General features: G+C 51.7%; 1 protein-coding gene across 1 annotated transcript in view; it reads left to right on the top strand.

The window, feature by feature from the left end:
- Positions 1-26,290, top strand: part of Tpcn1 (two pore segment channel 1) — a 55,196-nt gene that overhangs the window by 3,776 nt on the left and 25,130 nt on the right. Inside the window, exon 3 of the mRNA XM_041648092.1 lies at positions 25,126-25,253. Coding sequence (XP_041504026.1) covers positions 25,126-25,253 — 128 coding nt within the window. The remainder of the gene's footprint in view (positions 1-25,125; positions 25,254-26,290) is intronic.

The following is a 26,290-nucleotide window of genomic DNA, read 5'->3' as shown; positions in this document are numbered from 1 at the left end:
CTCTCTTCTCTGCTTCATTCATTGTTAATAAAAACATCCCCGTGGGTCCCCACCTGAAATTGGTAGGGGGGCTGAGCTCACCTGCCATCTACCCTGCATTTATCTGCCATCTCAAAATGGGGCAGAGGGCGAGCCTTGTGTTGCATTGATTAGGGCTTCGGGGTTTCACACAGTCTTTTCTGGGAATCGAAAGCTGGTACAAAGTAACCCCGAGAGAGGGGATGCGCTGTCCGTGTTGCCGACTCTAAGTGTCTTTCTGGCAGAGGGAGAGGCCTTAAAACCCTTCCTGGTCCACATCCCGAAACCATGGCTCCGTTCACTCAGGACAAGGGCTCAGGGGAGGCTGAAAATAACCTGCCTTTGTAGAGGGTCCTCAGACAGCGAACAGGGCTGCAGGGCTCCCTGTTGAGTGCAGGCAGCCTGCCAGGGTGGAAGATCAAGGGATACCACACTTACACCCACAGGGGATGACATCGTGGACCAGCACCGAGCCTGGCACCCCCATCTCCGTCCAAAGAGAACGCAGTTGGGCTTTGGGGCTCTCTCGGCTCCCTGGGGAGGAATGAAGGAGAGCAGTGTTTCAGGGTGAGGGTGCTGGGGTTGCGAATGCCCTACAAACCACCCTGTCACCTCATCATGCTCACTGTCACAGTCCTGAGTGGCCGAGCAGCCTGATTTTCCCCCAAGAGCCATGCAGGACTGGCTCTGATTCCTGGTCTTAACCTGCTCTCTTTTTCAGAGCTCCTGCAAGGAAGGATGTGTGTGTGTGTGTGTGTGTGTGTGTGTGTGTGTGTGTATGTTTAATTTTACAAAGGAGGAAACTGAGAATCAGAGAGGTTGAGTAAGTTTCCCAAGGACCACACAGCCAGCTAGTGAGTAAAGAAAGGTTTGAATTCAGGCCTGTGTGACTGAAGTTTCTTTCCCTTCTACCTCTTTTTCTTCCTCCCCTGGCTCCTCCTCTTTCTTCCTCCACCTCCATTCTTCACCAGTTCTTCACGCACAAATGCACTCATGCATGCATGCACACATGCAGGTGGGTGGAGGCCCTGAGGGTTGGCTGATATTTTAATTTGAGTTTATTTATTTGCTGTCTTGAGGATTTAACACAGGTCCAGCACATGCTAGGCTTGTCACGTGACCATAAAACAGAGATGCTCCCTGCATTTTATAGAGGAGGAAATGGCCTGGGAGAGGTCAGCTAACTTGGCCTGTGGTCACACAGCCTATGAGAGCCCTGTCTGGTTGTTCTTCCCATACCACTGTGGAGAGAGAGAGAGAGAGAGAGAGAGAGAGAGAGAACACTACTCAGGAGGGCTCCTGTCACCCACAGAAGGGAGTGGCCTGAATGGTGTAGAGGTGGCTGACTTGCTAAGGATGTGGGCTTGTGCGGCAGGCTCCCTTCTAATGGAAACCTTGGCTGTCTTCATGCTCTTAGATCCCTCCAGAGTGCCCAAGCTGGACGCAGGGTCCTGCTCTCCCACCCTGGAAGGTGAAGAGAGCGACCCAGTTCTGCACCTGAAGCCTTGGGTCGCTCTCAGGGCTTGAGGAGGAAGTGGGCCCGTGGGAGAGTAAGACTAAAACACCATAACCAGAAGCAGCTTGGGGTGGACAAGGTTTACTTCTTCTCATACTTCCAGGTGACGCCCCATCATCAGAGAAACTTAAGGCGGGAACCTGAGGCAGGCGCTGATGCAGAGGTCATGGAGGAGTGCTGCTCGCTAGCTTTTCCTCACAATTGTTCAATCCGTTCTCGTATAGCATCCGGACCACCAGTCCAGGGGTGGCACCTCCCACGGTGCGCTAGGCCCTCCTGTATCAATCATCAGTCAATAAAATGCACTGCCAGTCTGACAGACAGCATTTTCTCAAGTGAGCCCCTCTTAAAAGGACACTTGAGTTATCTTAAGTTGATGAAAACTAACCCGCTGGGATGGACTGACGGACTGTTAATTAATTTGCCCAGGCCTTGCGCTATCTCGTGTTTAGATTTTCACATTGTCCTGAGATTCCCCTACTGTCTGAGCTGTCAACATGAACCACACCCAACCTTACAACATCCCCTCCCCTCATACACACACACACACACCCATCCATCCTAAAGCTGTTTGGGGACTGTCCCGTCTCCACAAGGTAGAGCCCCGGTTTTGCTCAGTGTCCCGGGCCTCCTTTCCTGACTGGCCCTGTTTCCTGGGCTAGCCCATGGTGTCACTCTGCCTTCAGTCCAGTGAGTCTCCAGTGCTATTCTGAGCCTGGGTTTTGGTCAGGCAGTCTGTCTGGGAGACCTTCCTGGCCCTGCTGTTTGCCCAAGGATTCCAGTTTAAGCTGAGAACTTCCTGCTCACACAGTTCTGGGAGATCTTCAAAGTCCCCTTAGAGAGATTTAATGATTCGCTTTCTTGCTGTGGGCAGGGAGATAGCCACCAGTGGTAATTACTGAGTCATCTGTCACCTGCAGGGCTCCGAGTCCCATTTATCCTTAGCTTAGGGCCTGAAGGTTCAGGGACTTCTCAGGCCACTGCAGAAATGATCCTAGCTAGGTCTCTGGAGCCTGGAAGCTGGCAGGAATGACTGACAAAAGGCTCTTGTGAGATGTGAGTGACATTCTGCCTGCCTTTGCTCTAGAACCAGGGACAGAGCTTTCTCTTCTCTTCTCTTCTCTTCTCTTCTCTTTTCTCCTCCCCTCCCCTCCCCTCCCCTCCCCTCCTCTCTTCTCTTCTCTTCCCTTCTCTCTTCCAGTAAAGACCTCAGTTCTGGAAGCCCCAGGCCCCTGTCTACAGTTGCTATAGACCCTGGGGGTACCCAGGGCAGGCAGGGTGCTCAGCAGGCCAGCTGTCTTGCTGTCTCCTCACAACTGTGGTCCACACTCAAGGCCTCATCTTATCTCAGTTACCTCTAAAGACGCCATCTTGAAGCATACTCCTATTCCTAGGCTCTAAGGTCAGCACTTCAACATAGAGATTTGTTTTTATAATCTGTTGTGTGTGTGTGCGCGCGCGTGTGCACATGCATATGCTGTGGCACGTGTGGAGGTCAGAGGATAACCTGCAGGATTTAGTTCTCTCCACTCTGTGCACCCCAGGTCATTAGACTTGGTTGCAGGTGCCTTTAGCCGCTGTCCCATCTGCACAGCCCCAGGAATTTTTTCCTTTATTGTTTCTTTGAGGTGGGAGGCTAGGTCTCTCTGGTTGCAAGGCGGCTGGAGACAGCAACATTCTGTGCACATGCTGGGCAGTGGTCTGGGCTGCGTGTGCTTAGCTGTCCATCTAGTGGTTGCTCCTGGTGCGCCCTGGCAGTTCCACTAGGATTTGACCTCTCCCGTGCCTTTAAGCTCACACACTTGTTTTCTGGTGAGGAACGGATCGGGGACATGAAGATGGCTATGCCCCGCTGTCCTGGCTACTTTGGTATAGTATTATTATGGTTTTCAGGTGACAAGCTGGTCAGGGATGGGCCTAAGGGGACAGAGCAGAGAGACTTGGTGCTCAGGCCTAGGACACAGTGCCACCTCTATAGGGAAGGCCACTGTCCCCACAGGGACCTATGTGTGACACCCTGGCTCCTTTTCTAGAAACTTAATATAGCCTGAGCCAGCTGGCACTAGGCACCATCTGGGTGACCAGAGCTGCTGGCCTCAGGCAGATGTGGCCAAGGGCAGCTGGAAGGGATCAGCTCAACAGTCTCACTCTGGAACTGTGGTGGGCCAAACATTCCAGCATGCCTGTCCCAGAGGGAAGGATACCCAGTGTGGGTTCTGGAGTCAAGCCTCAGACTTTCAGAAATATTCCTAGCTTCTCCAAGCTGCAGCATCCTTGCTGTATGTCAGAAACCTTACAGTCCCCCAGCCAGGTGGCGGGGGTTTGGTAAATGCTTCAGATCACGTGGTCTGTGCATGGCCAGTCATGACCTAGGTCATGAGCTGCAGACTGGGCTCTGCTGTGAACATCTGCAGTGAGCAGGAGCCTTGAACTCAGGATGAGCTGCAAATCCCTATTGCTTCACTCCCAACCCAGCAGGAGGCTACCACCACACAGGGACACCGAGGCAGTGTAGCAGTCGGAAACCAAGAACAATTAAGTTTCCACAGCCTCCCAGTTTGCCCGGCCACCTGGCTCTGCCGGAGTCATTCCTCTGGCTTTTATAGGGCAGAGTGCCGGATGCAACCAGATTGTTGGTGGTGCCAATTAAAATGAGCAAGCACCCAGCCTGCTGAGCCTCTATAATGGAAGCTCAAAGCCTTAAGCTTCCTGGCCCTTTGCATCTTCATAGGGGGACCCTGTCTGTTGCCTCGGGCCCCCTGCCATGAAATGCCATCTCTTCCTCTGCATCAGAGAAAGCCACCGCATCTAAATGGCAGGCACAGCAGCTGGGTGCGGGCTGGCACCTGCTGCCCTGCTCCGCCAGTCACCCGAAGGAGGTCTGAGATCATGTGTGCTCCGAAAGTGTTTTATGATCCAAGTCAGGGAGGGAACGTGGGAGCAGCTGGAAGGTTTACTGTGTTGTTGATCTGGTGGTTTCTGGCCGCAGCGTCTCCAGGACTATCTCAAGTAACAGCATGAGGCCTCCAGGAGGAAACCCCATACTCTTAAAGAAAGCAACCAAGACCAAAGCCAGGAGTGTTGGGGTCCTTCTTCCTTGGGGACTTGAGGGACAGCACTTTCTTCTGATCTTCACTGAGTGGCTTCCCTGTGTGTCCTTTCTCTGGCTCAGACTCCACTCTCCCCGCCCAGTCAGTCTGAGTGAGAAAGTTCACAGGAATCACAGTGACCTGCCACTGTGGAACCTCTGCCCCATGCCAGGCAGCTCCTGGCCTGTGCTTGTGGCCATGTGGCATCGTGACCCTGCAGTATCTAGGGCAGTGCTTTCAAGATCCTCCCACAGAGAGGAAACTGAGGTTCCCAGAGGTCGAAACCTGTCCCAGGTCACAAAGGCACGCTGGCACACTTGGATCCAGGCATCCTAGCTCTTAGCTGATGTCCCTCCATTGGGAAGTGAGGGTCGAGGGGACAGGACTAGGGGTCTCATTGGGTTCTAACTTCACTTTCCCACATTAAAGTGTGTGCTGTTCCACGGTGATGACTGCCATCTGAGGAGATCTGTGCTGTCAGAATGGCCACCCTGATGGTGTTTGTCGTACAGTGTCTGTGGGATGACTTGGTGGCCTGGACAAAGGGCAAGGGAAAACCCCAGCTTCCTGTCGTGAGCCTCGGCCTCCTCCTCCATGCACCTCCCCCACCTGCCTTCACCACCCTCCTTAGACCAGCTCCACAGGAGAGCCTCTGGGTTTGTTTTCCATTATGGCTACGAAAATAGGATATGTCAGAAACCCAAGGTTATTGATCGGGAAAGGAAGGACACGGAGGATGTGCTTGGAGTTGGGGGACAACCGTAGGCCATGTGGATACCCTGATATTGGAGCCCTGTGACAAACACGGAGACTGGAGGTGGATGCCCCAGACTGGAGGCTGCTGGCGCTCATGTCTTTAGTTCCAGGGACCTTCTTTCTGTCAGGGTGTGTAAATGTTTGTGGAAGTCTTGGGCCAGCCATATTGGTGTGCTTGTATAATCCCAGAACCCCGGAGGCTGAGGCAGGAGGATCCTTAGGTCAAACTCAGAAAGTGTGGTTCTGTGCTCTTAATGTAGAAGAAACAACCTTGGGCACATGGCTCGTAGCAGGTTTTTTCTTTTGGGCCACCAACCAGCTCCCAAATCAGGACATGAAGACTTCTTAATTGTTCTGAGGGCTTGGCCTAGCTTAGATTAGTTTCTGGCTAGTTTTTTTTTTTTCTTTTTGCATTTTTTGTTTTGTTTTTCAAGATAGGTTTTTTTTTTTTTTTTCCTGTGTATAGTTCTGGCTGTCCTGGAACTCCTTACTAGACCAGACTGGTCTTGAACGCTAGGAGATCAAGCCACCACCACCACCACCAGGTCCTGACTAGGCTCTTCTGAGTTAACCTGTTTCTCTTTCTTTACTTTTTGCCTCGGGGCCTTTTCCTTTGCTTTCCTTCTTGCTTTCACTGTTTCCTGTGTCTGTGTGGCTGACAGCTGCCTAACTGGCCACTGTTGTCTCCCTTCATCCTCTTCTCTCGTTCTCCTACTGTTCATTCTCTCTGCCTGCCAGCCTCTCCCGTCCTTTCTCTGCCTTGCTATTGGCCATTCAGCTCTTTATTAGACCAATCAGGTGCCTCAAGCAGGCAAATGTAACACACCATCACACTCTTAATGTGACACATCTTTGTCTGGATAAAGCAGTATTCCCTACCGCTGGCGTGTGTGCTCTGCAGGGGCTATTGCCACCCCACTCTGTCTGGTTGTCACTGTGTCACAGGCTGACATGTTAGAGTCACCAAAAGAAGTGAAATCGCTGGCTGCCATTCCCATGCCAGCTCAGTGTTGCAGATCCCTTCAAGTCAAAGAACACTGTGCAGAACCGGCTAGCCTCCTCTCCTGGTCTGAGGCCACCTTCCCCGGGTGTCATTCAAGGAGCAACAGAACCGGTTAAGGCAGGCTTAGCCAGTTAGGCAGGGAATAGAGAGGGCAGTTGGGGCCAGTTCCCACCCTTAGCTTTCAGGTCTCTTTTCTTTTCTTTTTTTTTTTTAATTTATTTATTTATTATGTATACAGTGTTCTGTCTGTTTGTATGCTTGCTGGACATGAAGAGGGCACCAGACCTCATTACAGATGGTTGTGAGCCACCATGTGGTTGCTGGGAATTGAACTCAGGACCTCTGGAGGAACAGTCAGTGCTTTTAACCTCTGAGCCATCTCTCCAGCCCCAGGTCTCTTTTCTTTACCGAATTTTGTTTTTTGTGCTATAGCTCCAACCCAGAACCTTGTGTTTACTACGTGGGTGCCTCACTGAGCCACACCCCCTCCTTTAGTGACTTACCTTAGCTGGTAATGAGGGTTTATTTACTGTTTTCTTTTTGCTTTGATGTTTTTTGTGGGGGGACAGTGTTGGGAATTGAACTTATTGGCCATGATAGCTGAGCATTCTGCTGCTGAGCTACACCCACAGCGTGGAGGTGTTTATGTGTATGTGTGTGTTTTGCCTTTGGCTTTGAGATATATATGGAGATTCAAGCAGAAGATAAAATTTTTTTTAAAAAAAAATAGGAGTCTGGGTACTGGAGGGATAGTTTATGAGTACTGGTTGCTGTGTTTTTGTTTTGTTTTTTGTTTTTTTCAAGACAGGGTTTCTCTGTAGCTTTGGATCCTCTCCTGGAACTAGCTCTTGTAGACCAGGCTGGCCTCAAACTCAAAGAGATCCGCCTGCCTCTGCCTCCTGAGTGCTGGGATTAAAGGCGTGCGTCACCACCACCCCCTGGTTGAGTACTGGTTGCTCTGGCAGAGGACCTGGGGTTCTGTTTCCCAGCACCCACATCAGGTGGCTCACAACCCCTGGTAACTCCAGTTCCAGGGGGAATCTGGTGCCCTCTTCTGGCCTCTATGGGCACCTGTACTCACATGGTGCAGACACTGTAAGGTAGGCACATGCACACATGAATAAAAATAAATGATGTTTTTAAAAAAGTTTTTAGAACTAGTAATTTGTTATCCCGTCCTTCTTTAAACTATTGCCTGAGTTATGTTTTCTAATGGGCAGCTCCTATGTCCTTCCGACGGCGTTGTCTGTGTCTGTCGTAGGGAAGGCAGGAAATGGCCTATGGTGGTATAACAGTCTCGTTGACGCTCCCGGGAGCATGCAGTGTGCCAGTTCTGTTGCATGTATTGTAGCTCCTGGTGCACTTAGGGGTGGAAGGTGGGAGGGGCAGGAGGAGGAGAGGTACGGGCTCTGGAGAGATTTAAGGCCGAATGATGATTTTTATCACGTTTTAGAGGGATGATGGACGGGAGGTGAAAGACGAGCCAGAGACAGCTGTGCCATCTGGGCAAGTGGCACAGCAGTGCTTTGAGTACAGGGTGCAGTGGGAAGGTGTGAGAATATCATCAGGGTGATGGAGAAGGCCTCAGGTACCTCAAGCAGGGGGCTACTGGCCTGTTACAGGGGTCTGAAGATTTGCCCAGTCTGCCTTCAGAAAGGGGTTAGAGATGAGTGACAGGACCAGGTGGGGACTGGGGGCGTGTCTTAGCAGTAGAGTCCTTGCGGAGCCTATATAAGACCCTGGGTTCAATCCCAACCCACCAAAAAAGGGAGAAGTGGGAAAGTGGGGGGAGGAGGAAAGACAATGTGGCAGTGGCCCAGGACGGGCCACCACCTTGCCTGTTTGGTTGAGCTTGGTGTTCCTGGGTAGTCAAGCAGGCACTGTTCTTGTTCTAGCCTGAGCTTTGGCCTTCTGGAACCTCAGCTTCTCACACGCTAGAAGGCTCCTGTAGGTGTAGAGTTTTCAAGTGGTCGGAGACACTAGAGCATGGATGACGTCACTCATTCTGCCGGAGGGGGACAGATCCATTCAGGTGGTGGGTGAGCTGGCCAGGGCTTCTTAAACTGTTTCTACTTAAAACCCCTTGTCTACAATTTTTTTAAACACTATTTTCTGTGTGTGTATACATGTGTGTGGGCGGGGTACATGTGTGTATGCACACATGCGTGCATGTAGAGGGCAGAAGACAAACAACATGTGGGGCCTGAGCATCAGACTCAGGGTCCTCAGACTCAGTGGCAAGACCTTTACCCACTGACTCGTCTCAGCCGCCCAAGAAATTTATTTATTCAAGACAGTTCTTTGGTATGTATAATTTTACCATTTTTTGAAGATGAAGGTAAATTTTCACCCTAAATGAGACCAATGTGCTTGTCTGTTTTTACATGTTTTAGCCATGTTACGGGATCAAATCTTGGCTGAATACTTGACACTGCAGGATGTGGAGACTCCAACGTTTCCTAGAGCTGATCAGTAATTGGATTTTATAATCAATACTGAGAACGTTGCTTTGCATAAATTCTTAGTACACAACGCAGGAATAAGTTGAGGGCCTCTCAAGCTATTAGAAATTCTGTCCTAATCCTAAACCAGAATTGATTTGAGGAAATTTTTTTTTTAAATTTAAGATGTTCAAGTTTAGCAACTCAGACATGAGTGTTTAAAATCAAACATTCTAAAATACAGTCCAAAGATAGAATATGAAGTATGACGATAGGAAAAGAATTTAAAGTCTTTGTTTTTCAACCATGGCTTAAAAAATGGGATCTGGGAAGGGTGGGAATCAAGGTTAGGATGGGGGATCAGGACTCCCCGGCAGAGGACACAGCCTAGACAGAGGAAGCATGGTGTGGGATGAGTGTGGGCTCTGAGATCAGAGCAGCTGAGCGTCAATCAAGCCTAGCATGGACTGTGCCCCTCAGGCAGGCGATAGCACGCTTGAGTCCCCGCGTTCATAAAGAGGTGGTCATACCAAGACTGCTCTTTGGTACTGGAGTGAGGCTGCAACAAGAGCCTTCCTAGTGACTGTGGGATCTGGGGTGTTCCAGGTGGAGGCTTGGTAGATAACCACCATTATGGCTGGTTGGTGCTGGAACAAGGAAAAGCAGCTGACAGAGAGGCAATCTTGACTTGGCTGGAGCTATGGAGTGTATTGGGTAGGACTCGTGTGGTGGTATTATATATAGTTGTCCCTGAAACTAGTAACCACAAGGTGAGTTGGTCTTGGAGACTCTGGCCATGTTGTGGGGACAGGAGCCAGATTTAGCGAGTTATTCTCTGGCTCGGGCTCCCCAACAGTCCGTGAACCTCCCCAGGCTACGTGCATTGTGCCTTGCTCAGCTTGGAAGCCTACCACCCTCCTGCTTCAGAGGTACTGGGAAGCAGGCGGACTGTCCCAGGCTCCCCTTCCCTGGCCAGGGAGCTGCTTAGATTAGTCTCATCCTGGCAGCAGGAGGCAGGAAATGAAAGCAGAACCCCCCCCTCCCCCCCGCAGCCTCCTGCTGTGTCCTTCCTAATCCCCTCAGTCCAGCGTCAGGTCAGAGACTCTGCTAAATCCAGGCCCCCTGTGTTAAAGCCCCCTGCTGTGTCCCTGCTTTCCACCCATTCCCCAAGCCTTCATCCTGACCAGGGATGTCCCTCTGCTCAGCTAGGTGGCTGAGCTCTATAGCTATTTTCCTCCCAAAGCAGAAACCCTCTCTCAGAGCCGCCCACCCTGCCCGCTGAGTGTCCAGTTTAGATACTGGGATCACGGATTTTATGAGGTGCCAGATTGTGGCTCAGGGGTCGTCTCCCTCCTGGGGTTCTAGCTGTGGAAGTGGCAGCGCTGTGTTGCTGTCTGGACAGTGTAGGGCACGGTTTCTCTGTGGAAGCCTTGGTTATGATTGGAGAATGCCCTGGAGAAATTGGTGGTGGCTTCCCCGCCTGCGCTGGGTAGGGTGCTTGCAGACCCCTCCTCATTTCCTGCAAGTGTCACCTTTGTTCCTTGGCTGGACAGAGAATACAGTAGCTGTAGACGGAGTGACTTTCATGCCACCTAAACACAATCTCTCCAGCCACTGTTGTTGCCCCTGCACACACACACACATAAACACACACACACACAAACACACTTGCTCCCATGCTGCAGTCCAAGCCTGTAGAGGTACAGGAGGAAGGCATCCACCAAGGCAGGCCTTGAGCCACACAGGGTCTGTCGCTTTCAGCAAATGCTGGTGGGAGCTACTGGCGGTGACCGCAGAGCCTTGCTATCTCTGTTTTAGGCTGAGTCCTTAGTCGTCAGGATAAAAAAAAAAGGGAAGGAGAAGAGAAATGGATGTTGTTGGCACGAAAGAGATGGGAGGAAGTCAGCGGGGGCAGTTGCCTTTAACTCAGCACTCGGGGGCAGAGGCAGGCAGATCTCTGTGAGCTCGAGGTCAGCCTGGTCTACAGAGTGAGTTCCAGGCTACACAGAGAAACCCTGGAGAGAGAGAGGCCTAATGTCTAGGTGACTTAGAAAGGCCCGTTGAGGATTCAGCCTCAGACTGCCTGGCAGCGAGGACCTGAATGTTGTTGACATTCAGGAAGCCTAGTGTTCCATCTGCCTAAACTGCCAGGCCTGACAGACCGCTGAGGAGCCCAAGTTGGATAAAGGGAGGTTGTTTAACTACTAATTGTTTCACAGGGCTAGAGTACACAGACAGCTATACATAGTCAGAGCTACATTAGGCCTCAACTAACAGTAAATACTACACTTTTTTTTTTTGAGATATATGTCATGTAGCTCAGGCTATTCTTAAATCCTCTGTGTAGCCAAGAATGATCTTGAACTTTTAAAAAATATATATATTTATTTTTATTTCATTTGCATTGGTTTGTCTGCAGGTATGTCTGTATGAGGGTGTTGGGTCCCCTGGAACTGGAGTTACAGACAGTTGTAAGCTGCCATGTGGTGGCTGGGAATTGCAGTTGGCGCTCTCAGCCCCTGAGCTATCTCTCCAGCCCTCTGATGGTGAACTTTTGATCCTCCCCCGGACCTCCTGAGGCTGGGGGTACAAGTGTGGACACTCCCCCCAGCCATAAAACTTGTGTGTTTGTGACTGATTGTCTAGCAACATGTCTCTCACCTGCTGTTCTGGAACTAAAATGCCACTAATGTAAGATTACTGTAAATATAGTGGATTCTGGGCTGCCAGATGGCTTAGAGGGTAAAGGTGCTTGCTGCACAAGCCTGTGACCTGGGTTCAATTCCTAGAACCTCCATGAAAGAGGAAGGAGTGAGCACGCTCACAGCGTTGTCCTCTGACCTCCATAAAAGCACCACACCATACATGCTCACCCCAAACACCCTCCCCAATAATAAATAACATCTTTAAATGGTAAAAATTGGATTTATAAGCCGGGCGGTGGTGGCGCACGCCTTTAATCCCAGCACTCGGGAGGCAGAGGCAGGCGGATCTCTGTGAGTTCGAGACCAGCCTGGTCTACAAGAGCTAGTTCCAGGACTGGCTCCAAAACCACAGAGAAACCCTGTCTCGAAAAACCAAAAAAAAAAAAAAAAAAAAAAAAAAATTGGATTTATAAAATACCATGAGACTTGTATTGTTAGTACCAGCAACCTCCATTTTTGTTTTGTTTTTGTTTCTCAAGACAGGTTTTCTCTGAGTAACCCTGGCTGTCCTGGAACTCGCTCTGTAGACCAGGATGGCCTCAAACTCAGAGATCCATTGCCCTTTGCCTCCTGAGTACTGGGATTAAAGGCGTGCACCACCACTGCCTGGCTTAGCACCAACAGCTTCTCTGAAGCCTGTCTTGGTAGTATAAAAGGGCGGGGTGTGTATCTCAGTTGGCAGAGGGTTCTGTCCCCAGCACCACATATGCCCAGCACTTGAGAGGTGGAGGCAGGAGAACCAAGAATTCAAGTAGCTGTCGATGATCAAATCATAAAATGAGGCCACTGGGTCAACTTCGCATTGACATTGACAGTGAGACAATTTATTTTATTGTTTGTTGATGTGTGCGTGTGTGTGTGTGTGTGTGTGTGTGTGTGGTGTGCATGCATGTGTGTGTGCGTGTATGTGCATGCCTTTGTGTATGTGTGTGTGCGTGTGTGTGCGCACGTGTCCTTGTGCACATATGTGCACATGGGTATGGAAACCTTCGAAGCCCAGAAGAGGGCTGTAGCTGATGTTACAGTTATAAGCTCCCCACTTCAGTGTTGGGAATTGAACTCTGGTCCTCTGCAAGAGCAACAAATGCTTTTAACCACTGAACCATCTGTCCAGCCCCATTTTTGTTGTCTAAAAATTTTTAAATTACATTTATTTATATTATCCATCTGTGTGTGTACGTGTGTGTACTTGTGTGTGTGTGTGACTGTGGTAAGGCTCACGTGGGGACCAAAGGAGAGCCCGTGGGAGTCAGTTCTCCCCTTCTACCATGTGAGTCAAAGGGATCGAACTCAGGTCCTAGGCTTGGCTTCGGGTGCCTTTACCCAGTGAGCCTTCTTGGCAGCCCTGTGTTTTGTTGTTGTTGGCTTGAGACAGAGTTTTACAAAGTCGCCCCTGGCTGACTTGGGATTTGTAGACCAGGTTGGCCTCAAACTCAGAGAGTCCAGCCTGCCTCTGCCTCCCAAGTGTTAGGATTGTTCTGGTTTTGTTTTTTGAGGCAGGGTCTCACAGCATAGCCCAGACTAGCCTAGAACTTGCTTTAGTTGTCCTGTCTCGGTTTCCAGCAACTAGGTGGACAGGTGTGCCGCTCCTCACCATCTTCCCATAAGCCTCTCTCACAGAATACTGGGGTCCATCTCCGGTATTCTTCCCTTGCTGTAGGCCTGGCTCCTTTCCCTCCCTGCTTTGCCTCCCCAGCATGGAGCTGATCCCGGAACATGGCCACATAGCTCTGCACCCCATCATACAGTGGCCACCCACAGCCCCGCTCCCGGAGATCCGCATTTGCCGTATCTAATCTGGGTTCACTTTGCAAACTGATGGGTTCCTGACGGTTGTGAGAAAATGGGGTTTTGGCGAACTGGCCGAGAATCACATTACCATCTCATTTGCCCGGTTCAGGCTGGTTTATAAATGCATTCCAGTTGGTGACAGCAGTTGGAGCTAGCTGGGTGGGATGGGGTAGGGAGGTAGAATGCCCAGCCAGGTAGGTGGCTGCTGTTTCTGAGCTGTTGTTCACACAGCTCTGCCTCCTCCTGGCACTGCAGGTTTGATAAAGGCAAGACCAGGTCTCATATACCTTCCCTGTGCACTTAATATCTGAAATGGAGTCACAGCCTCACCAGCCCCTGGAGTCCTTGCTCGTGTCCGTGTGATCTGCCCAGGATAGCCATGATGAGGCCTGCACTTTGAACATGGAGGTCTCGCTCAGCCTCCAGCCTGCGTGTTTCTTGTAATTGTAGAATCAATCAGCCTATGTCGCTTGGTCCCCCACCCCCGCACCTTCCCTGGTGTCTGAGTTCCCGACCCTGCCATTTGGAGATTGCCTGCCATCTCTTAAAGATGTCTCTCTTTAGTGGAATGCAACTTCATTCCATTTTCTTTCTCTTGCTCACTTAGCTATTGTGGAAAGTCAGCTGAGTGAAGACTGAGCTCGGCCCTGGCTAATGGCCTGGAGCCGCTCCAGGCCACCGACTGCATCGGCTCGCACTTGTGGGTGGTCGGCAGCGAGCGTGATATCTTCCCTCTGTGGCTCTCAAGGGTCCCTTCTTCTCATGAGCTCGGCTGTTCACACTTGGCTGGCCTGCCTCGTCATTTGTGATCATGGTCGTCATGCAGACTCTGAAGCGGACCTGGAACCTCACCAAGGCTTGGATTTTATTAGTATTGAAGCCACTCGGCCTCTAGGCCAGTCGGCCGTTTCAGTCTGTTACATAGTGGGCTTTCCCTTCATTTCTGTCTGGAGACTGAGCAATGTCCCAGAATGTGGAGAGGCTGCGGAGCCTGGAGAATTCTTAGGCTATTGGAATCTGTGTGACAGAGGGCTAGGGTGGCCACAGAGAAGTCTGGACTTTTAATGTTTCCTCAGTTGTGCAGGCTTCTTCAGCAAACGAAGGAAGCTGATGTGCCAGCTGAACCCCTTAGAACAAAGCTCTAAGCATTTTTTGTGCTGAGCCTCAATTTCTTCATCTGTGAGACGATGTTACTGATCAGCTAAGTCAGAGACTGTGTAAAGATTAAACCGGAGATTCTCTGTGCTATCCAGTCAGCAGTGAGGGGCGGAAACTTAGTAACAGAATGTCAGGATTCCGTCATCAACAATGTGGCCACACTGCAGGTGTTGCCCTCTTGAGCCCTGAGTCACAGAGGAAGGTCTCTCTCCCAGAGTCCAGCTCTTCCTCATTCTGAATTCGGACTTCCTCTTAGGGATTGGGAGCCAGTTTTCTGACTGGAGCGTTCCGGGCTGAGCATATGAGGATAGTTAACTTCCTGGATGCCCCCCCCCCCCAGCCCCCTACTCTCCACCCCTGTGCACTCTAGACAGGTATCTGAGTCTAAGGATAGTTAACTTCCTGGATGCCCCTACTCCACTGTGCACTCTAGACAGGTATCTGAATCTGAAGATAGATGCCCACCCCATCCCTCCGCCCGCCCCCTGGACTGTCAGGAGCTCCCCTCCGGGCCTCCAGAGCCGGTCTCTGTAATGTCTCTTCAGGCTGCCATCCTACTAGACTGAGGCAGTAGGAAAGAGACATCAGCTCAGGCCTGGTCACTGACCACCCAGGGTTTCAGCTCCCTTGAGGTGTGGTGTGCCCATTGTGCGGGATATCCAGGTCTTTTAGGACATACGTAGGCTTCCTCCTAATATCACTTTCTGCAGGTACCTGTGCCCCGACGGCCTTTTTTTCTGAACTAGGTGGCTTGCAGCAGCCCCAGCCCCAGACACTGCTGGTGCAGCGTTCACAGAACTGGGTCCAGGCAGCCCTGCTGGCAAATGATCCTGGTGGCCTCAGACAGGGCCCAGCTACAACCCTGTACTGGTTGAATTTGAGTCAGTTCTGTCCTCTGAATATGGGCTCTCTGCTGACCTCCTGTAGGGGCCCAAAGAACCCCAGTCCCTGAAGTGGGGCTCACAGTACTTCAGGTGCTTCCAACTAACCGTGGCCAGATGTCTGTATAGATGCTGAGGTGTCCACCAAAGAGCAGCAAATCGAGTGGCATGTATGTGTGTGCATATGCATGTATGTGTGTCTTTGAGCCCTTATACGTCTGAGATGTTCTGAGCACCCTGCAAGTCAGCTGCCCAGTCAGTACTAGGAATACATGAGGTGCTGGTGAGCATAGGGACCCACTGTGTGACACATAGTGCCCCATTCTGTGGATGGCGCATAACAGCAGAGTCCAGCTCCTGGGGGGCATCCTTAGAACAAAGCGTGGTCCGGAGGAGCTCCAGTTTGCATGGTCACCTTTACTGTTGTTAGTCCCCTGCCTCAGCCTTACCTCTTTGGGACTATTTAAGCTTCTGGATTTCAGAACCCTCTGAGCTTTCCAAGTCCACCTACCTCTCACTTGCTGCCTGCTATGCTTCTAGCCTGGGCTCCCCACTCGACACCTGCACACATACAAACAACGCGGACACACACACGTTCTAGAATGTGCTGCTTCTCAGTTTTCCAAGTGCTAGCATTATAGACATGGCTAGTCCCTCCTCTTGTGAGGTTTTGGGGAGTGGACACTCCAGGCAGTACCATCTGCAGTGCCAATGACACCCTTGGTCTCCTTTCTCAGCCCCCCCCCTACCTACACACACACACACACACACACACACACACACACACACCATCTGCCCATACTCCTCCCCTCTCCTTCCAGACTTCCCAGGGCCAGCTGTTTCTGTCCTGCTCCCTCCTGCCTTCTTTCCCTCTCTCGGTTATTGTTTGCAGCCTTCTGGCTCTTTGCCTGCCGAGACCTGGCAGGGCAGGCTGCATGGATGAATCCCTTTGGATTTGCCACTCAAGTCCCGGTCAGGTGGCTGAAATCAGAGTTAGAGCTGGCACATGGCTTTATCCTGACCACTTCTGAGCCAGGATTTCTTCTAAAACAGCACTTGACTGGTGAGCCGTCCTGCGGTGCCTTCTGTTCCTCCTCGGGCCCTAGTAAGCCTTTGGCAGGACAGGCATTGAGTTAGTGCCAGCCATTGAACTAGGAAGGCCCTGGGCCAGCCTGACCTTCCTAGAGGCCAGCGTGTGTGCCCGGGTGTGCCTTCACTACAGAGCTGATCCCCGGTGCACTCCCCACCCCGTCTCACAGCCAATCAGAGAGTAGAGCTTGGAAGAGAGCTGCGTGCCTCCTGCCTTCTCCACCTTAGCCTCCTTCCTGTTCACTTTCCACCCTGCCACTCTGCACAGGAGCGGCACAGCCCGCCGCCCCTGCAAACACCCCCAGCAGCACTCTCCTTTGTTTCCCCTCTCAGTGACAACTGGCAAGCAGCTCGTGACTGCTCGTTGTCATTCTAGTGGGCTCCGGTTTCCAGAGAGCTCCGGGTGCTTTCTGAGTATTGCATTTATTTCTGCTGTGTCCAGAGCACAGCTGGCATGGGTCCCAGTGTGTGGTGGAGAAACTGAGGCTCCATGGAGAAGGAATACCAATGGTTGAAAGAGAGGCACATGGCAGGGGTTTTCTTGGACCGTTGAGGACATGCGCGCTGGGTGTGTGTTTAAGAGTGTGAGCTGAGGGCAGTTGGAAAGGCAGAATATTGTGACTTCCCAGCACCATGCTGCTCTGAACTCTTGCACTGGGCCAAGCCGCTCACTGCTGCCTTTGGGAGCAGAGCTCCCACCCAGGCTTTTTACACAAAGCCACCTCTCCAGGCCTCAAGGCCAGCAGTGACCGGTTTGCCTGCTGGGTGTACACAGGCAGCCCAGCCCCTCCTGCCCATCCACTCCCTCATCCTTCTCCCTCCCTTGCCTCTCTTCCCCAGCTTTATGGCTGGCATATGGAAGCCATTTCTATTTATCCACTGCACCAGGATGCTGCATCGTGCTGTGCTCCAGCGAGCGGAATCCTCAGAGTCCCTGCAGGGCCATTTCGGAGGCTGCATGCAAAGCAGCCAGCTGTTTGCAGGGAGCGGCTGGGCCCCTTATATCAGGGTAGAGGCGGCCTGGCCATCTGTGCACATGGGTCATCCCAGGCTGTCTGCGTCTCGGACGGAGGCGGTCCATGTTCTGTCAGAGTCTGGGTGGTTGTTTTGTGTCCTGCTGTTTTTCATTCCTTCTCCGTTCTCCGTTCTCCAATAACTTTGTGGTCATGTCCCTGGGCTCTTGGCCAGGGCTGAGGGAGGAGTTCCGGGGAGGGGACCACACAGCTCTTTAGTGGTCAAGGTCGTGTCTGTCCGCTCAGCCTGATTTTCAAAAAAGTGCCCTGCCCAGGACACTGGCAGTGAACACACTGTTTACCTCTAGGGAACGGTCCCCTAGGCTTAGATGCCGACCTCCCAGTGCCTGAGCCTTGCCTCCTCTGGCTTGTTCCAAGCTCTGGGTGCCAGAGCCAGGGAGACTGCACTTCTGCTGCCTGTTGGGACCCTGCCTCCCAGACAAGTGGAACCGCAGAGGCCAAGGCCAGCTGTTGTCTTCGGAGGAAACTGGGGAAGGCCAGCCTGCTGATGTCATCTTGGCCCCTTCATGGTGCCTCCTGTGGTATGCCTTGCTTCTGGCCATGCAGGTCATCTGGAAGGTGCTTTCGTGCTCCAGGCAGGGACAATACCAAAGTCCGAGGGAGGATGCTGGTGGGGTCTTTAATGGTCTTGAGTTGTAGAGGGACTGTCCCAGCAATCTGTGATGAGGGGCTGCATCCAGTGTGATGTTGGGTGAAGCCAGCTCTTTCACCTGGAGACCTGTTACGTAGTTCACACGAGAAGTTCCATAGGAGAGGCTGGGCAGGTCTTGTCACCACGGTAGTTGGGTGCCAGTGGTCAGTGGGGTCAGGGACAGATCATGCACTGCTTCCTGTGAGCTGGCGGACCTGTTGTTCCACACTCTCAGCGTGGACATATCCCATCTGCCCTTCGGTGGGGCCCCTAATTGTCCTGTCCCTCTGGAACGCTGCCTGCCGAGCCCCTGAGCACAGCTCAGAGAAGGGACAATGGGCCCTTAGGAGCTGGAGTGACTCCAGCCTCAGGCACAGGCAGGGAGTTGCAGCTCAGACTGCAAGAACTTTTGGATCTGGAGCCACCAAAACCTCCACATGAAAGGGCTGGGAGGACCAGTGGCTCCCTGCCCACCACTTATGACCTTTCTGTAATCCCTAAATTTCCTGCTCAGCCACCTGCATGGGCAGAAGGAGGCTTTATGAAATCACCTGTGGCTTCCCTGAAAAGCCCTTCAGTGACCCAGGTAACTCAGAGCCTTTCAGCCCTCTCCCTGTGTGAGAGCCACTAACAGCTCCCAAGCCTTGCCAAGTTCTGTGTCGCGTTCTCCATGGTGAAGGGCTGAATGGTTGGCACATGGTGGGAGGAAACACTCAACTGCCCACCCTGACATGGGAACTGCGTGTCTTTTCTGTGCCTTCAGAAGGGTCTGTCTTGATCGCTCTTGGATACAGAGGGATCATGTGCCCCTTCATCACACCCCGGGTGCTGCCTACTGCACTGTGGGTAAACACCGACGGGTCCTGCACCAGGCGCTGTGTCCTTGGCCTCTGGCCGCCTACAGTCGGGTGCTCTGTGGGAATGTATGGTCTTCAGGGAGAGATCCTTGATGTCACTTCAGTTCTGCAGACTTGTTTATCCCTTATGCGCTGGGCTCCGGGGACACCCCAGTGACCGTGACAAAGGTCTGTGTCCCTGGGGAGCAAGCAGGCATGCCAGGTTCTGAGCGTTCACTGGGCCATTGGGGTCAGAGGTAGAGACAAATGACCATGGGATTTTGCAGGGGAGTCAAGGGCAGAGTCTGTCCTGAGGCAGCATGAGGGTGGAAAGTTGAAAGACCTGAGGAAGCCGATTGCCTAAAGGTCTCTCAGGCCAAAAGCTCCAGACCAACTAGGGAGCCAGAGTGGTGGAGAAGGGGTAGATGGAATAAGACACGAGAGAGGCCTTTGTAATTGGAGTGTGTATTGAGGGGGTAAATGCTTAGGGTTTCCCAGGGAGGCCGACACTGTGGTATCTTTGAGGCAGAAAACCAATAGCTTAGTTTTTGTGTGTGTTTGTGTGCACGCACGCGTGTGTGTGTAAGAGATGTGTATGCATGTGGGGTGGGTACACATGTCCATGCATGCATATGTGGCGGCCTGAGGTTGTATTCCAAAGTCTTATTTGAGACAGGGTCTCTCACTGAGCCTGAGGCTCCCAGTTGGCCAGGGAGCCGCTCCCAGGACCTACCTAACTCCCTCTCTCAGTGCTGGTGTTCTAGCCTCACCATATGCAGCTGGGATCTGAGTGAGGGCCTCTGTGTTTATGCCATGAGCACTTTACCAGCTGAACTGTCTCCCCAACCCTGCTTTAGTGTTCTTGGAGTGGTTATGCTGAACTGGGAAGTTAACACACACACATACACACACGCGTGCACACAAACATAAACGCAAACATATGCACATACACAGAGATACACCATACACATAAGCTCACACACAGGCATACATAGAGACATGCAGACACAGATACACATAGACACACACATACATACACAGAGACATACAGACAGATACACATAGATACACACACACAGACATGCACATGCACGAAGGCACACAGACAACACACACAAACACACACAGAGACATACACAGAGACACATAGATACACAGACATACACACACAGACATGCACACACACACATAGACACACAAACTCACAGTGGATTTCTCTGGTATAGAAAAGGCCCATAGGGCAGGACAGTAAACGGACAAGACCCTGGAAGGGTTTGGGTTGGTCCAGGGCAGAGATGGCTCCAGCTGTGACAAAGCAGAAGCGTCAGTGAGAAGTGAGATTAAAAGGACAATTAACTTGACATAATTGTACCTATTTTGTATAGTACCTGGTGCTCATTTGCAATGTGGCAGTGGCTGGAGAAGGGAGAGTCTGAGGCAGAAATCTTTGGGGAATCATTTTGATCCTAGGGGTGGTGCATGTCCACTTCCTCAGGCCCCTCCTGCCTGTGTTGTCAGCCGTACACTCTCAGTGTCCCTATTCTGCCTCTTCACAGCCTGCCCGCTGTCCTCTGGGGCAGATCCCAAGAATCCAGGCAGATTTACTCACATCTGATCTTGGTGTTGGCTGGAGCAGCCCAAAGGTGCTCCCCGTAGTGAGGGAGAAGCCATCCTGTCCTGGTGATGTGCCTGGTGCACAAGCCTCACCCTGTGAGTGTTTTTCCTTCCCGTACAAACTGAGTGGTGTCCCGATAGGTTGGTGGGCCGAGGCTCATCTCCTGGATGCTGACAGTGTTGTTGTCATGTTGGGGCTGTGCAGCTTAGCTAGGCAGTGATGGTGGAAGGCCTCGGTCCCTGACACACAGTCCAAGAGCTGCTGATGCCTCAGCTCCTGAGTTTGGGGTTGTTTCACAGGCCACCTGCATCTGCCTGCCTGCTTTTGTGGATTAGGTAGTTGGTTTGTGGTTGGTTTTTTTGTTGTTGTTGTTGTTGTTGTTTTCTTTTGGGCCATCTTAGGAATCTCAAGCTGGTCACAAGCTTTAGGGGAAGGTGACCCTGAACTCGGATCCTCCTGTCTTAACCTCCTAAGTACTGGGATTGCGTGTATATGCTGCCAAGCCCAGGTTTGATTTATAGATATGTGTGGTGCTGGGAATTGAACCTGGGTCTCTGAACACACTAGGCAAGCACTCTGTCAGCTGAGCCACATCCTCAGCCCTGCCTGTGACGATTGCTGCCTACCTGTGAAGACACTGATACCCCCAGTCGCACGCTCAGATGGGTCAGCCTCTTCTCCCAAGTGGCGTTGAATCTCCTCTCTGCTCCAGCATTGGTGGGCAGTTGTTTCAGAGCCTCCTCCAGAGGCCCTTTGTGGGGGTACTGGCTGCCTCTGCAGGTGCTCCCACAGAGGGTGGAGCACAGGCTCTCCAGGTGCCTCCAGGGGATCTGTCCTCTGCGTGGAGACATTTGCCCTGTGAGCAAGGCAGTGCTGGGTTTGCATTCGTGAGCAACGGTTAGTTCCAAGTCACAGTTCATTTCTGGGATAAAATAAAACACACATGTGCCCAAATTGAAGTAGAGCTCAGCACTGACTTGATATTTTACGTAGTCTCTGCCAGTTGTTCCCGATTCCTGAGGCCTCGCTGTACACATCTGCCCCCACTGTCCCTTCTAGCCATGTGTAGTCTGTAGCTGTAGGATGGTGACATGCTGCCTCTACGGTACCACTGTCACCTCCCTCTGCAGAGCCCCTTGGTGCTCTGGATGAGCAGCTGCCTGCGAAGACTTTGTACACGTTGGGACATGGTTTTCTCCTTAGGCTGGGCCCGTAGAGGATCTTATATAGCAGAGAGACATGGTTAGGTGGAACTTCCCAAGGATGCCCACACCTGCAGCAGAGTGACCAGTGCATCCCTCTGGGGCCCTACCGCCACGGCCCACATCCTGGCTCAGCCTCTCCCAGAGACACATTTGTAACAGGACGCACCCTATAGGGTCCTTGTGTCTCGGGACTCTGTCAGTGTGTGGCACGTCACACTAGAGCTGTCCTTCTGTCCCTGTTTGTTCCATTGGCACTGTCCCTCCTGTCAGGAGTTTCCTGCCTGCGTACTGTGCACACCAGCACGGTCACACACACACATATGCACATGAGACTTGCTTCAGAGCTGTGACCAGCAGAGGAACAAGGCGTCTGGGTTGGACAGGAAGAAATGAATCAGACAGTCTGATCTTCCACGAGCGCACCTTACAAGGTATCTGTAGGAGGAGCCCGGTATTTAGACACTGTCATGCACAGGGCTGTTGGGAAGCTGTGGGGGCGCCGAGGATGTGGCCCCAAGGTGGAGCACTTGCCTGGTGTTCTGGGGTCCCTGAGTTCCGTCCCCACCGTGGGACTGGGGTGTGACGTGGTGGGATGTCTGGAGGTGTTAGATGTGAGCGATGGAACTCAGCATTGGGGATCTAAAGCTCTGAGCCTAAAATGCAGCCCTGACACACGCCTACTGGTTGGTGGGGGTCCACAGACACGGAAGGCTCCGGCAGCCATGGGAATGGAGAGAGGTATGATTGGGTGACTTTGTTTGGTGAGTTCTTTTTGAGGCAGGGTCTCTGTAGCCCACGCTTGCCGTGATCCTCCTGTCCCAGTCCCCAGTGCTGGGATTGCATCGGCCACTGCGCCCAGCCTAGTCTGTACTCCTGAGAAGTTGAACCTGTGACCTGTCACCTGAGCTCTAGTATTTGTTTACTCCCCACAGCAAGCCTGGTCTGCCCGTGGATGTCGGGAGGGACACCGCGGGCACGGGGGCACAGTTGAGGATGGAATGAGCTCAGCGCAGCGCTGACTCACACATGACACAACGCAGATTCATTCAGGATAATTACGGTGAGAGGAGGCAGATGCCTGTGTAGACTGGACGATGTCTTCAGATTCTAAGACACGCAGAGTGATCAGGTGCAGCAGCTGAGTGGTCATGTGGGAAGGACAGGAGGCAGAGGAAGTGATGGCTCTGTGTCCTTTTTATTGATTTCTTATTGTGTATTACTGATTTTTCAAGACCGTGTTTCTCTGTGTAGCTTTTTCTGTCCTGGAACTTGCTCTGTAGACCAGGGTGGTCCAGAACTCACAGAGATCCACCTGCCTCTGCCACCACTTTAGGCTTCATTTATTTATCTTTTTAGTTCAGTTTTTACGTGCCAGGGGTTGACCCCAGGGCCTCGTGCACACTATGCTCTGTTTTCTGGATGTGTCGTGTCTCTGGCCCACTTTCACGTTTGAGTCATTCATTCATTTATTATTTTTTACTAATGAATGTGTTGGGGTTTTTTTGGTTGTCTGATTTTTTTTTTGTTTGTTTGTTTGTTTGTGGGGAGACAAGGTCTTGCTTTGTAATGCTGGCTGACCTAGAAATTGAATATATAGACCAGGCTGGCCTTGACCTTAAAGAGATCCATCTGCCACCAGACCTCTCCAGTACGGTGACTGAAGGCATGTGCCATCATACTTGGCCTATTTTTAATATTTAATTGTTTACTGTGTCTGTCTGTGCACGTGGGGAAGTCAGAGGATAACCATGGGAGTCAGTTCTCTATTTCATTCACGTGGATCCTGGGGTCAAGCTCAGGTCATCAGACTTGACAAGATCCTTAACCCTCTGAGCCATCTCACCAAGTCTGGGTGGACTTGAACTCACTCTATAATCCAGGCAGGCTTTGAATTCAAAATCGTCCTGCCTTCATGTCTCAGATAGCTGGGACTCCAGGCCTGTGTTGCCAGGCCCAGCTGGCTTTACTCATGTCTCAGAGAGCTGGGACCCCAGGCCTGTGTTGCCAGGCCCAGCTGGCTTTACTCCTTGACTTAGCTGTTGCCTTCATACTTGTGCAGACACAACACTTGGTTGGGCTGAGGGTGTAGCTCAGCGATAGAGCACCCACAGGGTCCTGGGTTCCATCCCCAACACTACCAAAAATCATAATTGTCAAGCCGTACGCTTTAAAACATGCACATTTTAGTGAGTGTCAATGGTCCCCTCTGTGTTTTTATAAATTCGTGGGGACAGCCTTGTGGATGGCCATACCCAGTGGCCCTGCAGACCTGGCCCCTCTGTCCTAGCCCGTGTGGCCACCTGTACCACACATCTGCTTTGTTTCCATCACCCGTGCAAACGGCAGTGTCTAAACTCTGGTTTCCTCCTCTGGAGACCTCGTTTGCAGTGTGGGTTGTGGGGTACCAGATTGTCATAGATTCCCTTCTTCTCTGTAGATTAACCAGGCGGACTCATTGCCCAGTGCTCAAATTCACCATGTGTATCAGGAGAGACTACGGATTGTGACAAGCCGTGGGAGCATGCTCAGTCAAGGGTCCTGTTGACATCCTTCTAGTGCAGGCAGAGGACAGAAAGAGCCCCTCTCTCCTAGCTGACCCAGGACAAGCGCCAAATGCGGCTCCAGTTGGCTGGCTCCAGTGCTCGCCCCCCATGAACCCTGGCTCTGCTGGCAAGCTCGGGTCAGCTGCTTTTAGCCAGGGCCGGCTCTGTCCAAGCCAAACAGCGTGGCTGAGGCTGGGAGAGGGCAGTCTGCCGAGACAAAGCAGGACAAGGTCCTGGAGGAGGTGGGCGGGGAGGGGGGATCCGCTTTGGTTCAATGTTTGACTGAGCAAGATCCCCCCCCATGCTTCCAAAAGTCAAAAGTCTACACAGTGAGCCTGCAGCCCTTACCCCTCACAAGCAGCCGGTTTCTTTCTTTTCTTCCCTGCATGTCTTTTTCTAAAGATATGTAGACGTGTAGGTTTAGCTGTTCCCTCCCCCACTCCCTCTGCTCTTTTGTGCTTTTTTCTTTTTTTAAAAGAAATACATTCATTTATTTATAGGAGAGGGTTGGCGTGCCCATGCACGTATGGAGGTCAGGGAACAACTTAAAGGCATCTGTATTCCTTCCACCACGTGCACGCTGGGGGTTGAACTCAGGTCATCAGGCTTGGTGGCAAGCACCTTCATCTGCTGAGTCATCTTGCTGGCACTTTCTTCTTTCTTCTTTTAAGAGAAAGAAGGCATTTTTGATCAGCTACCCTGATGCGTGTTGCTAGCAGCACAGGTTGGCGCTGACAGAGTGACCTTGTGCTGAGCCTTTGTGTGTTCTCTTCAGCCTGGGTTCTAAGGAAGTCTCTGCCTTCTCCCGATGTAGATGGGGACAGCCGCAGCATCCAGGACTCCCATGTTCCCAGTCTGGTCTCCCAGGTCGACAGGTCCCCCTCCAGTCCTCCTGGACACAACTGGGAGATGAATTATCAAGAGGCAGCAATCTACCTCCAGGTGAGTGCGGCTGGGTTGGTGCCTGGGTGCAGGGATGGGGTGGGGGTGAGGGTAGGGCATGTTCAGAAGGCTGCTGTGGTCTGCCTGCCTGTCCCTGCTCCAGACTAGAACAGGAGTGTGTTCCTGTCCCTCCTCGGAGCCCTATTTGTGGCTATGCTTGCAGCAGGCGGGTCTCCAGTCTTTCCTCTCTGTCTTCCCAGGACCACATACACAGACCCAGCTCTCAGGGAATGTTACGTACCTTGTATTGTAGCAGGGGAGTGTTCAGGCAGTGGGGCTACCTCCTCAGTCTGTTCTTCTCATGTACCGTTCTGCCGCTGTCAGGCCTGATCGTTATGCTTGTTGGGGATTTTTCTTTTCTTTTCTTTTTTGTTTTTTTGAGAAAGGGTCGCTTTATGCAGTTCTGTAACTCACAGAGACCCTCCTGCCTCTGCCTCCTGAGTGCTGGGCTCAAAGGCATGGGCCATCACACCTGGCAATGTTTGGGAATTTGTTTTAAAGCAGTACTTTTCTATAAAACTATTGCATGTTTGTTGACATAATTCAGATAGTCTCAGACAATATAATATCTTCCCTTTTGTTTAAGAAACTGGGTCTCACTGTGTAGTCCTGGCTGCCCTGAAACTTCTTATATGTAGACCTGGCTAGCCTCAAACTCATCGAGCCCTGCCTGCCTCTGACTAAGGAGTGCTGGGGTTTCAAGTGTGGCAACACAGGCTCTTGTTTGTGCAGAGAATTCTACTCTATGAGACCTTACCATAAATGAGACCTTACTAGTCAATTACCTTGTGCAAATGGAGAAGAATTCTGTTTAACGGTTCTAGACCAACATGGCTGTTGATTTCTGCACAGTGTCAGTTCAGCAGGGAGATGTTCAACAAAGCTGACCACACAGCTAAAGCTGCCAAAAGCTCACCTACCTGCATATAGTAGTGTGTGCACATGTCTGCATTTATGTCTGTGTTGTACACACGAGTGTGTATATGCATGCATATGTGTATATGTGAGTGCGTGTGTATATATGTGTACATGCATAT

This window comes from Microtus oregoni, unplaced genomic scaffold, assembly GCF_018167655.1.
Source record: "Microtus oregoni isolate MIOR12 unplaced genomic scaffold, Mior012 000003F_ref0000135, whole genome shotgun sequence".
NCBI classification, from domain to species: Eukaryota; Metazoa; Chordata; class Mammalia; order Rodentia; family Cricetidae; genus Microtus; species Microtus oregoni.
Note: the sequence above shows the minus strand (reverse complement) of the source record. Positions and strands in the feature narration are given on the sequence as shown.